Source organism: Seriola lalandi, unplaced genomic scaffold, assembly GCF_002814215.2.
Source record: "Seriola lalandi dorsalis isolate HSWRI2012SDOR001 ecotype SW California unplaced genomic scaffold, Sedor1 jcf7180002055008, whole genome shotgun sequence".
Lineage (NCBI taxonomy): Eukaryota > Metazoa > Chordata > Actinopteri > Carangiformes > Carangidae > Seriola > Seriola lalandi.
In genome coordinates, this window is record NW_019525551.1 from 965,226 (window position 1) to 979,123 (window position 13,898).

General features: G+C 40.4%; 1 protein-coding gene across 2 annotated transcripts in view; it reads right to left on the bottom strand.

Moving 5' to 3' along the window:
- The window catches only part of LOC111647727 (anoctamin-1-like), a 138,501-nt gene that overhangs the window by 103,561 nt on the left and 21,042 nt on the right, over positions 1-13,898 (bottom strand). For both annotated transcript variants that reach the window (XM_087171550.1, XM_087171551.1), the window contains exon 3: positions 10,893-10,991. In XM_087171550.1, the coding sequence (XP_087027676.1) occupies positions 10,893-10,991 (99 nt within the window). The remainder of the gene's footprint in view (positions 1-10,892; positions 10,992-13,898) is intronic.

Below are 13,898 nucleotides of genomic sequence, written 5' to 3' on the forward strand. Positions count from 1 at the left end.
TTAACAAAAAGATGTTTAAATGTATTCAAAATATGTTTAAAAACACACAAAGGTGTTAAAATGTGTAAAAAAAAAGATGTTAAAAACATATACAAAGATTGTGTTTAAAAAGATATTTGAGCACATTCGCAGATAAAGATGTTTAAAATATTTTAAAAATATGTTCAAGAACATACAAACTTGTTTTAAAAAAATAAAGATGTGTATGACATTTATTCTTGAAACATTTTTTTAAATCCTGCGTGGAACATACAAAGCAACATCAATAACAGTAATAAAAGTAATAATAGTGGGGGGGCGCGGCTGCTTTTGAGTTGAGAAAACCCCTGCTCTAAGCTTTTGTAGCTCTGTAGCTCCGTAGCTCTTAGCTCTAAGCTCCTAGCCACAAACTCATTGCTCTTAGCCACAGGCTTTCGGCCACAGCTCGTAGCCATTTTGCACTTTATTGTTTTCTTCCGTGTCCTTTATCCTTTCTTTGCCACATGCATTCTTTTAGTCTACACGCCGGTCTTTTATTTTTATAAGCCACGTCAAGACCAACTGAACCAAAACAATAGAAGTGCCTCAGAGTAATTTTGGAACTTTTAATGATTATCACGTTTTCATTTTTGAAGCTTTTGACTGTTTTAGAGTCATCTGGTCAACGGCAGTCTTCTGTAAAGTTATCCAGCCAAAGTTAAGGGCATTAGAGTTTATTTTGCATCAACCAGCAAGAGAAGCCGGCAGATACACATCTGGCCACGACCACCTGCAGAGAAGCCGAGCAGAAATCAAGAGAACCCGAGACAGAAAGTCTCCTGGCAAACTCCACAAGAGCATACTGCTGAGACACCGCAGAATCTGTCACCGTGATAACTGGACACAGCCTCCAGGAGGATCCACATAGATCCTGCGTCTCCAGGGTTACCACGGCAACCACAGCCACCTGGGTTCCAGCCAAGGGTCTCCAGCTACAGCGCAACTCACAGTAGGCCGGTCTTAACTCTCTGCTCATGACTGTATTCAGTATTAGACACCATCCTGCAACTTGTTTCCAAGGAGTTAATCAGTTCCTGGAAAGAAATGGAATCAAACCCACTGCATCAAAAGGGGCAGCATCAGTGTAAATGCTGAAACAAGCTCTGATGAAATATGTGTTGGAAGCTGATGGTAAAGCCAGTACACCCAACACACTGACTGGTTGGACCCCAGCCAAGTCGAATGCAAGATTCAAACCTGTTTCAGTCTGCTAAAGCTTGAGCTTGCTAAAAGGATTGAAGAAAAGCAAGCCACACAGACATGACATGACAAGAAAAACTACCAGTTTTCACCAGTTACAGGGAACATGCCTACAGCAACAATGCAATTTGGTGTTGCCAAATGAGCCAAACATCATCAAGGCTATACCAACTGAAAAAGCTGGTGAGGTTCCATCCGCACCTGTAGTGGACTGTGAATGAAAATGGACGTAGCCTCCATGACATCACCCATAGATTTGTGAAGAGTAGTTCAGAGTGGGCGTTTCCGTCGTCACCATCTTGTCAGTACCAAAAATGGGCAAAATGGGCAAAATTAGCCGAGATTACATTTCGTGCACTCTCAAAGCAGTATGCCCTGATTGGTTCATAACTTTAAACCTTACAATAAAATGTAAACAGGTGAATTATATAAAAATTCACCCTCTGTACAGTTGTCATCAAGCAGTAAATTAGCCATAGAGAACTATTTTTTGTACCTGGCTGTAAACATGTTTATTTCTGCTGTAAAGTTGGACATTTTAAAATTAGAGTCTATGGGGATTGACCCACTTTTGGAGCCACCCTTAGGCGGCCATTTGAAGAAGTGCAGTTTTTGGTATTTCAGTATTGGCTTTATTTTTTAGCCTCGGAGGTTTGCAGCTTGGTAGTAAACTGAAGTTCACCAGTGTAATGCAAATACCCAGAATTGTTGTGAGTACTATCACAGAAGCTGAGTCTATTAGACACAGTATATTGTTCACTTAATTGTGTAAGAAATGACAGGGCCAGAGTATATTTCATTTTCTTTTATGAAAAGCTATAAACAAAGTGTATACTAGTGTGGTCTTTGCCAACAACTTTCAAATGCAGATGCATAATATGTTGCATTATGGTTGGCCAGTGAATAAGTCTATGGCTAGCCTTGCAGCACATTGTGTAACTGAGTGAGAAAACCTCCCCACTAAACATATGTATCGAGTTCAGTCTGCTTGTTGTGGATCCTGTCCAGTGTTTTACACCAATACTTCCTATTTAAAAGCCAGACACACCTGAATACATATTTGTACAAAACCTATGAGCTTTTTCCAAATCATTCCAACTGTAATACCTACCAACTCCAGCACCTATACTGTAATTGACCTTTGCAGTGGATCCGTTTCTGTTTTGTTACATAAAGACAATAAATATTTGATTACATTTTTGATGGACAGCTATACACATTTACAAGATTACTGCAAAGGTACAGTGAGTCACCTACATACTCTCCCCTCTGCATCTGCTTGTGAGATTGACACAGTCTTTGAAATAAGAAATAAAGCATAAGCATAAGTTCTTAAACTGGCCAGAACATTAACTTGCTGTCTTTGCCTTTATAGAAAACCAGCTGATTAAAGTTATAATCTGTAATTTTCCACATTAAAATGTCTAAAAACAACTAGACCTATATGTTGAGTTGTGTTCTTACATTATCCCAAATGTTTCCATCAATTCCCAAACCAGAGAAATCTGTGATTTTAATCCTGGTTAACGCTCCGTTTCATTTGTCAGCTGTGAATGACATAAAAACCTTTATGATCATGTGTCAGTGTTGTATCTGTCTGACAGAGGCTCAACATTTACTTTTCTCTAACTTTAACCCACATACACTTTTTACACCTTGGTGGTTTTCAGCTCTATATTTTAACCAGATGAAGGATCTTAGTCATCGGACATTCGGATATCAGAGAAAAAAGCTGACTAAATGTTAGACAGCTCAGCTCCCAGCCACTGGAGATGCCCTGTGACTGCCAAAGAGCGTCGGTGAATCTCTGACTTTAAATGTGAAACTGCTTCAATCAGTGTTTTTAATGGCTATAATCACTGGGTCTGTTTGATTTCCCGAACTACTGAACTGAAGGAATCCAAACTGGGAGAAGCTTATGGTAATGGTGGTAAAGATAACTCTCATGATTCCGTTATTTCATGACGGACGAGGTTACAGACTGCATTTAAAGCCAGGTGTGAGTTAAGCAGGTCTGAACTGTTGAAGTGTGGATTTATGAGGCATGTTAGAGTAAAAGTAAAACTTTACAGTGTTGGGCAAACTCACTGGACTGTACAAGCAACACTGGAAAGGACCTCTTTTTCCATGGACTGGGCCTAACCTAACCTAGCATAGCACAGCTAAGCACAGAACTGTTTAACCTAAGGGTAGGTGATCTGATGATCATATATCGTGGACAATCTTACTTTAGCATGTGGTCTATTTTTCAGATGCATTGTACAGATCACGTCATTAAAGGTTTCTATATTTGGATATTTCATTTCAAAAGTTCAGCCTCTGTTAATCAGCCCATGTTAACTGGTAAACAAATAGCCCACTAACTACAGCTGGACACAGCAGTCTGCTCTGCAGCCTTGGTTAGTAGCTCCACATGAACCAGTTGTCCACCTGAGCAGAACAAGAACCACAGGTACCCCGGGTTACACACACACACACACACACACACACACACACACACACACACACACACACACACACACACACACACACACCTATATACATTCACTAGATTAGACATTGTGTGTTCTTACCTTTGATACCATGTAAGTAAATGTCTCTGAGTACCTGCTGGTATGTTTAATGTTGCACAAAGGTGAATATTACCAACCTCTACTCAATCCTTCAACTTTTACTAACTATTGTCAACTGGGTAGGGCCATGCATCATCATAAGTGATTTCTGGAGTGATGAAATTCCAGAGAGTCATCAATTTCGGAAATTAAAGTTAATTGATCGCCTTCTATTTCCTGTTACAACTAGATGAAGTGAGTCAAAATTAATCAGTTACAACACATTATTAGCAGAAGAACAATCATCTTACAATTAACAGCATGCTACAAATGAGAAATATCAAAAAACATAATAGTGTTATTTATAATTAGCATATATCATGAGAAAAGTAGAAATGTGAAAAATGTTTTAGATTTAGCACAGTCGTGTGCAGCTGGCAGTGGAAAGATCTATGTATTTGGTGTTTGTGTGTAAAATTTGGAAGCTAAAGTATCGTTTTCAGAAAAGTTTATATAGTTTTCGATGTGCTTGCTTTTGCGAGAGATGTAAGATATTTTGTATTTTGTGTATATGGTTTTGGTTTGTGTGTGTGGAGCTTTGACAAACAGGGCCATAGTTTGAGGAACTGTGTTTTTGCAAAAGTGAAAAACTATCAACAAAAAATGGCAGGCACACTAATGTGTTTGCTGTCTATAGTCGGTAAAAGAGATGCAGCTTTTCTGCAGAACTGAGGACAAATGTTTTCTTACATTACCACTCTCCCTGGTTTAATATGAACACAAACGCAATGGGGAAACAAAATCTCTTTATTCTCAATAGTGAACTGAAGATGAAATGAACATAATGTACTGTAAAATACAGTAGGCCTATACAGTATTATAGATACTGTCTGTGTAAGTGGCAGTGTGTAGCAAAATGCTGTGTGTAGTGTTTTGCAAAAAGTGTGAGGCTGAGAGTTAGAATTAGTAGTGGTTGTAGTAGTTGTGCAAACCTGGGCGGACATTTTGCTTCTTGTGTGTCGAGTTTCAAAATCTGTGTATTATTCTTTACAATCATAAAAAACGTAAACTACATCATGGGTCAGTGGGTCACAGTGCCAATGTAAACACTAGGTCCGCAGATGGAGATCAGAAAGGAAGTTGATAATTGGAGGGTAAAGCCTTAGTTTAACTCCAACAATGAATCCATATAATCCAGCTGTAGCGACTACTTTTCCTAAAGGCCGCTGACAGACTTAGGCTCCTGTCTGTGACACGTCCACAAAATCATACAGAAATCCAGATGATGTTTACCGAAGGTTTATTGAATGAAAAAACTCAAAAAGGACTGACAAGCAGCTGTTCCAGAAAAATATAAAAACCTGTTGTGATCCGACTGTGAGAATAAAGTGATGATAATACGATGGTGATGATGATGACTATGGTGACGGTCAACAGAAAATATCGGAGCTCTACCAACTCCCTTTGTCTAAATCTCCAGCCACCACCCAAGTGATCACGTAAAATGTGTCAATCTACGGAAGTGACGCAATACGTGCAGCCCAAGCAATTATAAACCTAAACAAAAACATATTTTGGCTCCTACAATACCGGCCCCTAATTATTGTCTCAAACAATAATAATTACATAATTATAAAAGATAATCACACACAAGTATAATCCAACATTATGGAGAGTCTATTTTGTAGATCTTCTTTCTCCATAATGTCGCCAGACGTTATTGAGCACACAGTCTTGAGAAAGAGTGATCTTTACCATCACTCTGAATCTGAAGTAAAGTCTGTAGTCTGTGTACTGTAGTGTGTGCAAGGGGCAAGGGGCAAAGTCCAAAAAACAACTAAATGAAGTCAGTTTAGGCATGTCAAAGTTCCTCTACCTCCAGTAGAAGGCAGACTTTGTTGATCGGCCTGTTTAGAAAGCCGGTCTTGGTCTTTATCTGCACATGATGAACAAGTCCCTTTTTGTTAAGAATGGTCTCAGGAATCTTTCCAGTTATCCAGGAGTTTCAAGGTGCTGAATCATCCACAATGATCACAATGTCTCCTGGTGTAAAGTTGCGTCTGCGATATTAGACCATTTCTGTCATTCCTGCAGTTGTGGAAGATATTTTTTAATCCATCTTTTCCAAAACAGATCCGACATATATTGAATTTGTCTACACCTGAGCGTATATGTCTTCTTTCTCAAACTGTCATGGTGGAAGCAAAGGCATACTTTTAAGAAGCAGAAGGTGGTTTGGGGTAAGTGCTTCAAGGTCATTTGGGTCTGTAGAAGCCTTGATGATAGATATAGATAGACGACTATTTAGGATTGCCTCAGTTTCACATAAAACTGTGTGAAGACCCTCCTCATCAAGACTTTGCACATTTAAGGTGGAGTTAAGAACCTTTTGTACTGATTTAAATAATCTTTCCCATACACCTCCATGGTGTGAGTCAGCAAGGGGATTGAAGATCCAGTTGATTCCCTTTTGAAGCAGTGTGTTATGAATCTAACTTAGATTCCAGCTTTCAATTGCTTCCTTCAACTCAAGCTGAGCTCCCATAAAATTGGTGTCATTGTCAGACCATAGTTCTTTCACTTGACTCCGTCTGGCTATAAAGTGCCGAAGGGCGTTGATGAAAGAGTCTGTGTCAAGCGATGATGCCACTTCGATGTGAACAGCTCTTAGAGCTAAGCATATAAAAATGACACCATAGCGCTTCACAATACTCCTTCCACGCTTCACTCCGAAGGGTCCAAAATAATCCACTCCAACATATGTAAATGGAGATTCATCAGGATAGACTCTATCCAGGGGCAAGTCTGCCATCTGCTGTTGTCCAGGGGGTAGCATTTATGCGCCGACAAACAACACATTTTGACACTATTTTTCTGATCAACACAGTGGTGCCAGGAATCCAGCATTTTTGTCGTAGTCTGGATAACATATGGTTGCAACCACCATGACCCACCTCTTCATGAACATGTCGAAGAATTCGATCAGAAATGTGGAAATCTTTAGCCAGTATGACAGGGTGTTTCATCTCTTCTGGCATTGCTGCTCTGCTAAGTCGTCCTCCAACTCTTAACGCATCATTTTCCAGGATGGGGTTGAGTTTAGGAATGTGACTAGTCCGTTTAACATTCATTCCTTTCCTTAAACTTGAGATTTCATCTGTAAATCTTTTTTTCAGAAAAAAGAAGATTATCTCCATTTCAGCAGCAGCCAGTTCTTCCACTGTGAGATGAGGGTTTTCCTGAGTTTTGAGATTTCCAGTCTCCTTTTTTTTGCAGGTCTCTCTGGTGGATGTTATTTGGATGAAGTTGAGCAAGTACACCACTTGCTTGTTTCCTCTTTCTGCTAAGATCCAGAAGCAGTCTTTTCATTCTGAGCATCCATGCTACTGCCCTTTTCAAACAAGTCCAGGATGAGAAGTAATGGATAAAGTGTGTTACTGGATCCACCTTTTCGGACATTATCTGAGTAACATTTACAGTTATGCTCCTGACTTCAGAGTCTTTTAATGAGATTTCTTTGTCATCACTGAGACACTCAGGGAAGTCACTCCTGAACTGTTGCTCCCACAGCTCATCAAGTTTTACAACTGATATCCTGTTGACATTTATTGTTGACTGTTCCTGAGGATCTTCTTTTTTTCCTCCTAATGGTCCAATAACTCTCCAGTCCAGCAACTTCTAGGCCTGAAACAATGCTGGTTTCAAAGACTTTATTTTGACCCATGGTTCTTATTAGAATACTTGACCTTCTTCCTTGGAGATTAAGCTTGGTCATTAGGCCCACTGTACAAAACGATGCAGTGCTACCTGGGTCAAGAAATGCATAAGTATACACTGTTGCATTCCCCTTTTTAGCTTTCACCTGCACAGGCACGATTGAAAGTTTGCAGTTATCTTCACTGGACCCAGTAAGACCACTGGTTTGCACAGAAGCTAAAGCAGTCGTTTTAGCTGCATCCTTTATTTCTGCTTGCTGTTTGTCCATTTCCTTTTTTCTTTGGTGGATATGCAACATCCTGGGATGCTTAAACCACATATGTTGCAGCTGAGTCGCTCTCTGCGGTCTTTGCTGAGGTGCCCTTTACACAGACAGCCAAAACATATTCCATTTTCTCTTAAGAAAGCAATTTTCTCATTATGTGCCCCTTTTTCTAAATGTGGACACATATCCAAAGCATGTCCACCTCCACAGAACAAACAGCTCCTCAAACCAAGCAAGCTTTCCTTTTCCTTGGTGCCTTTATCACCTTTTTCTCTGTCTGCAAGTGTCACAGTGGTGGCAAAGATACTTCCTTTTATTCTTGGTTGAGGCTGTGACTTTGACCTCCTTGGCTCTTTGCTCGCTGTGTCACTGATATCTCCAAACACTGGATCTGTTACAATCTTCACCTGCCCTTCTAGGAAATTCACCATATCCTTAAAAGTAGCTCTTTGACTGTGTTTTTCCTGGAAATCACAGACCATAGTTCTCCATTTATCCCTCAGCCGATAGGGCAATTTCTTTATGATGATGAGCATATTAGAAGGTATATCGAGCTCCTTCATGTGGTTGACGTCTTCCATAGCGTTACAACATCCTCTTAGAAAGAAAGTGAATGCTTGTAGAGCCTTTGTGTCATCAGATTTTATTGATGACCATGAAAGAGCCTTTTCCATATAGGCTGTAGCAATTTTATGCTCATTACCAAAATGCTCCTGCAGTAAAGATTCGGCCTTCCTGAACCCTCTGTCCGAGTCCATGTGTAGGCAGCTCCTCACAATTTCCCTTGGCTGTGCTCTTGTATATTGTTCCAAATAATATAGACAGTCTCTGGAGTTTTCATTCTTGCTTTCAATACTGTGTTCAAAGCATTTAATGAACATTTGGTACTGAAGCGGATCACCAGCAAAAACCTGAATTTCCTTCTTTGGCAAAGAAGAAAGACATTGTTGCTGAATTAACAATGTGGTGATTTCATTTTGTTTTTCCATAACTGAGAGGATATTGTTCTGTTCACCGTTATTTGAAGCAGGTAAGGTAGTTGGAGATGTCACATGTGCATGTTTATCTGCATTTCTGATGCTTGACTGGAATAGGAACTGTGGTGAGAGATTGTAATTGAGTTGTTATTACAAGTGTATTACTGGTTTGTGGATTGGTAATACCTTGCTTTGGGAGGATTTGTCCTTGTGTATGCATGTCTTGTAACTTTGTCACAAATGATCCTACTTTAACATCAAGTGTTTTCTTTTCCAGTTGTCCTTTCTCAAAATATGATGTCATACCATCAGACATTTTAGATAGATGACTCCGTACAATGAATCCTCTTGAAGCTCCAAGCACCTGCACTTTAGCCAAAGTTGCAGCAATATCTGCCTCCATCTCCAGCTGCTCTTTTTTCCTCCTAAGCAACTCCTCCTGTTCTTCCAAAACATGTTTGTCTTTCAGCAGTTTTTGTTTTACAAGAAGAGGAACTACTTCAGCCTCAGCTTTAATGTGTGCAGATGAAGTACTTGACACTCTAGAGCTTGATCTAGAAGAACGTTGTTTGCTCCTCCTGCTGCTTGCAACATTTGACACACTGTCACCTGGTTGTATTTCTTCCTGTATGTCAGCTGTTGCCTTAATGTTTGACTGGGCGGAGTGAATGTCATGTTGAGTCTCAATGTGGGGAATTTTCTCCTTTGATTCAACAGGTGCTTTATCAGGTGAGATGGGAGAAATGTCTGTATCTGTAGCAGTTGGTGGATCTGCGGTCACATGACCTGTTTTCAGAGAGTGTCTTTCAGTCTCAAAAAGCCATTGTTTCACATCTTCCATGAAATCTGTGTTGCATTTCGTTATGCGTGTAAACCAGTCACTCTGGGTTTCCTGTTCCTCTTTGGGAAGCAATACAATAACTGATTCATGTGTTGCTTTTGCATTTTCATACAGTTGAATCAGTTTCTCCAGGTTGCATTGCACATCCTTTGCATTTTCATCCATTTTCATGAGCTCTTTTATTTCATGTGTGAGCCCTTTAAGTTTTTTCACAGTTGACTGACGTTCCTTTTGGAGAGTTTCAATTTTGCAAGCCAATGCCTTGGTTGTAAGCTTGACCGTCCTCCTGTCCTCCATTTCATCATTCACTTCATTTGTCCCACTCATTTTGACGTTTTCCAACGTGCATGCTCATCAGAGATACACAGCAACACATAAACGCCACTCCATTTACTCCATAGATAGTAAGACATTTGTGTAGTTAATAAATCTCTTTATTTACACACAGTCGTTGTCCTGGTGTGTTCCTTTGAAGTATAGGCTGGAGATTCATTGAATCAAGATGTAACAGCTTCTCATATATAGACTAATTCATTCTGGATTTATAAAGTAATAAGTTATTTCCTCTTCAGATGATGGTGCCCCCAATTAACATGGATTTTTTTATTATAAGATTATGGCTTTGGTACACTACATTATGGATCCAAATTATTTGTGCAATGTGGAAGATTTAAATTAAATCAAATTCCTTTGACAGTGCTGTATTTGGTTAATAGATGAATCATGTAGCTCAAACGTTTGCCTCCAAACAACAACCACTCACTTATGGGGATATGGATTATATATGGATTGCGTTATAATTGTTGGCTCTATACCAATGGCACTGCAAGATAATGTAGTATGGTACTGTACATCCAAGGCCAGTCAGTGAATCTGTTAGGTTACTTCTGTAGAGCATCACTGACCAATCAAGTGACCTGGGCTCTGTTCAGTCGCAAGCAAGATCTGTTTTCCTCACCTTTTCCTCGTGAAGTGGTGTTGCGTTTTGCATGTTGTGTTTTCGTTTTTGAATTTGAATTTACTCATTTGTAAATGTGTTTTCTAAAATGTTTTGTTCCGTTATGTTGTGTCTTGGGAAAAGTGTTTTGAGTATTTCTACCTGAATACTTAAAAAAAAGCTACATTGTGTGACTGCTACTTGAAAATATTGTTAAACTAGTAGTGTTGCTAGATGTTGTTCCTGAATACTGTACATGAATGAGTGGGTTGTTTTGGACAAACGTAGCGCACATACATACAGGTAGTGACAAAGCTGGATAACTAGTTTTAAAAGAGACCCAGATGGAGGGACAGAGAGAATGGACAGAGGCGTTAGGTCTCACCTTTTTGGTGGGCATCTTTAGCTTCATGAACTCGGCCTCTCGACAGAGAACGTTCCAGGGAGCATGAATCTTCACGAAGCCCATCCCTGGAGTCTTGGCCTAAGAGAAATATATAACATTCAAATACAACTCAGTTGTACAACATGTGTTTTAATGTTATCAGGAATATAAGCCCCTTTTACGCTGGTCAAAAAACCTGCTAAGATCCGCTAACATCAGACTTTTGTCAGCAATGGAAAAGGAAACAATTAACATCACACCCAGGTCACAAGACTCTACAGTAGACATAGGTATTTATTGGCTCCATCTCTGAACATCATTTATGTAAACACAACACCCATGAACATGGTAATTTTCACCCCTTTTCCTGCTGTAAAGTCTTTTGGAGCACACAGAGATTGTAAACACACTTGTCACCTGAAAAGCACGGTGCTGTTAAACCAGAGACACCATGGCTACACTGCACTTGGGGATATGAAGCGTGACAGATCTCTTTCAACAGTTTGCACGGCGGCATTCATAACTTAAATCTAATGATGTGAAAGTTTATTTATATAGCTTTCATGTCATGTATTCCGTATATTTTAAGAAGTCAATCGAATAAGTCGGATGAAGTCCAGCGACAGGTAGAAAACCACAGTTCGAAGGATATCAATAACACAGCTACAAAGGGGGAAGAGGAGAGTACAAGAGGGGATGCAGCTGAGACTGAGGTGAACAGGCCAGTCAAAGAGAGAAATATGGAGCAGAAAACTAGATTAAAATGGCTGAGGGCAAATAGCAAGAAAGAATGGGAGTCAGTCAATAGAGATTTGTCAGCAATTTTAAGCAGACTAAGAGGACATGCAAGCGATAGACTAGAGAAGATGGGGGATATAATTTACTCCTATGGTGCAGAAAGATTTGGGGTGCAAGACAGAAAGAGGGTTGAAAGAGCACAGTTAGTTAAGTCGAAACGGCAAAGGGAAATAGAGAAATTAGTTAAGGAAAGAAGACAATTAAGAAAGCAGTGGAAAAGGGCAACAGAGGAAGAGAGGGGGGGAATTAATGTGTTGCAAGGAGATTTGAGAGGCTGACTAGCAGTACTTAGAAGGGCTGAATATCTTAGGAAAAAGAGAAAGAATAAAGAGTATGTAAGGACAGCGTTTTACAGGGACGCTTTCAAGTTTGTTAAAGGATTGTTTAACCAGGAAAAGGGAGGGCAGCTTAAGGCAACAAAGTTAGAAGTAGAAAAATATCTAAGAAACACATATTCAGATTTTGAGCAGAATAGAGTAATAGGCCTTCCACCTGACATGCCGCCAGTAGGAAAGATAGATCATGAGATGGATGTTAGACCACCCAGGTGGAAGGAGGTTAAGGAGGTAGTCAGGCGTGCAAAGGCTTCTTCGGCCCCAGGGCCAAATGGAGTCCCCTACCGGGTTTATAAAAGCGCACCTGATATCCTTAAGTTTTGTGGAGGCAATTAAGAATAGTTTGGGAGAAACAGGTTATTCCCAGAGCATGGCGTAGGGCAGGAGGTGTTTTTATTCCAAAGGAAAAGGAATCCTCAGACCTGAGTCAGTTTCGAATGATCTCTCTCCTAAATGTAGAGGGGAAGATCTTCTTTAGCGTAGTCGCATGGAGATTAACTAGTTATTTAGAAAGGAATAGCTTAATTGATACTGCAGTACAGAAGGCAGGAATACCAGGTTTCGCAGGGTGTTTAGAGCACACTAGCATGATTTGGCATCAGATTCAGGCAGCCAAGACAGAGAAAAGAGACTTGAATGTCATATTTTTGGATTTAGCAAATGCATTTGGTTCAGTGCCACATAGCCTTATTTGGGAGGCAGGATGGCAGAGGCTAGAAATAGGCATTATGGCAGGGTGCACGATTTCTCCATTGGCATTCACAATGGCGATGGAGGTAATCATTAGAGCTTCTAAGTGGGTTGTAGGTGGAGAGAGGCGGCAGGATGGGATGCGCCTTACGCCAATTAGGGCCTACATGGATGACATGACGTTGATATCTACAACAGTGCCATGTATGAAAAGAGTACTTGAGAGACTTAATAAAAACTTAAAGTGGGCTAGTATGAAAATCAAGCCTAGTAAGTCTAGAAGTATCTCAATAAGCAGAGGGAAGTTAAGTGATAGGAAGTTTGTAATAGACGAAGAGGAAATTCCAATAATTAGGGAAAAATCAGTAAAGAGTTTAGGTAGGTGGTACAAGGCAGAACAGGTAGTGCAGTTTCGGAAGGATGTTGCTGAGGGACTGGATAGAATAGATAAATCAGGGCTTCCAGGAAAGTTGAAGCGGTGGTGTCTGCAGTTTGGGCTATTTCCCAGGCTGATGTGGCCACTGTCTGTATATGAGATTCCAATATCCACTGCAGAAAAAATGGAAAGATTAGTTAGCTTTTACATTGGCTAGTGGCTAGGTGTTCCTAGATGTTTAAGCACGGTGGCACTGTATGGGAAAGGCATACTTCAGCTCCCAGTAACTAGTCTAGTGGAGGAGTTTAAATGTACCAAGGTTAGGACAGAGCTCCTGTTATCTGGGAGTAAAGATGCGGTAGTTAGTAAGGTGGTTCCAAACCCAATCAAGGGGAGAAAGTGGAATCCAAGAATCGCAGTGCAGGAGGCAGAAGCAACGCTCAGGCATACAGAGATTGTGGGTAATGTCCAAATAGGCTGGGGAGGCTTGGGGCTTGGCCCAAGCAAACCGGTGTGGAGTAGAGCAGGTCCCAAGCAGAAGAGAAAGCTAGACGTGGAGCAGGTTCGTAGACAGGAGGAAATATTAAGGGGTGCTAAGGCAGTGGCCCAGGCTAAGCAGGGACAGTGGGTGAATTGGGAAGGTGTAGACAAGAAAAAGCTTAGCTGGAAAGAACTCTGGAGTATGGAGGAAAGTAGTATTAGATTCTTGATAGGGGCAACTTATGATGTACTGCTAACTCCCCAGAACCTAAAACTCTGGGTAAATGGAGACCCACTATGTTCATTGTGTTCAGGTACTGCAACTTT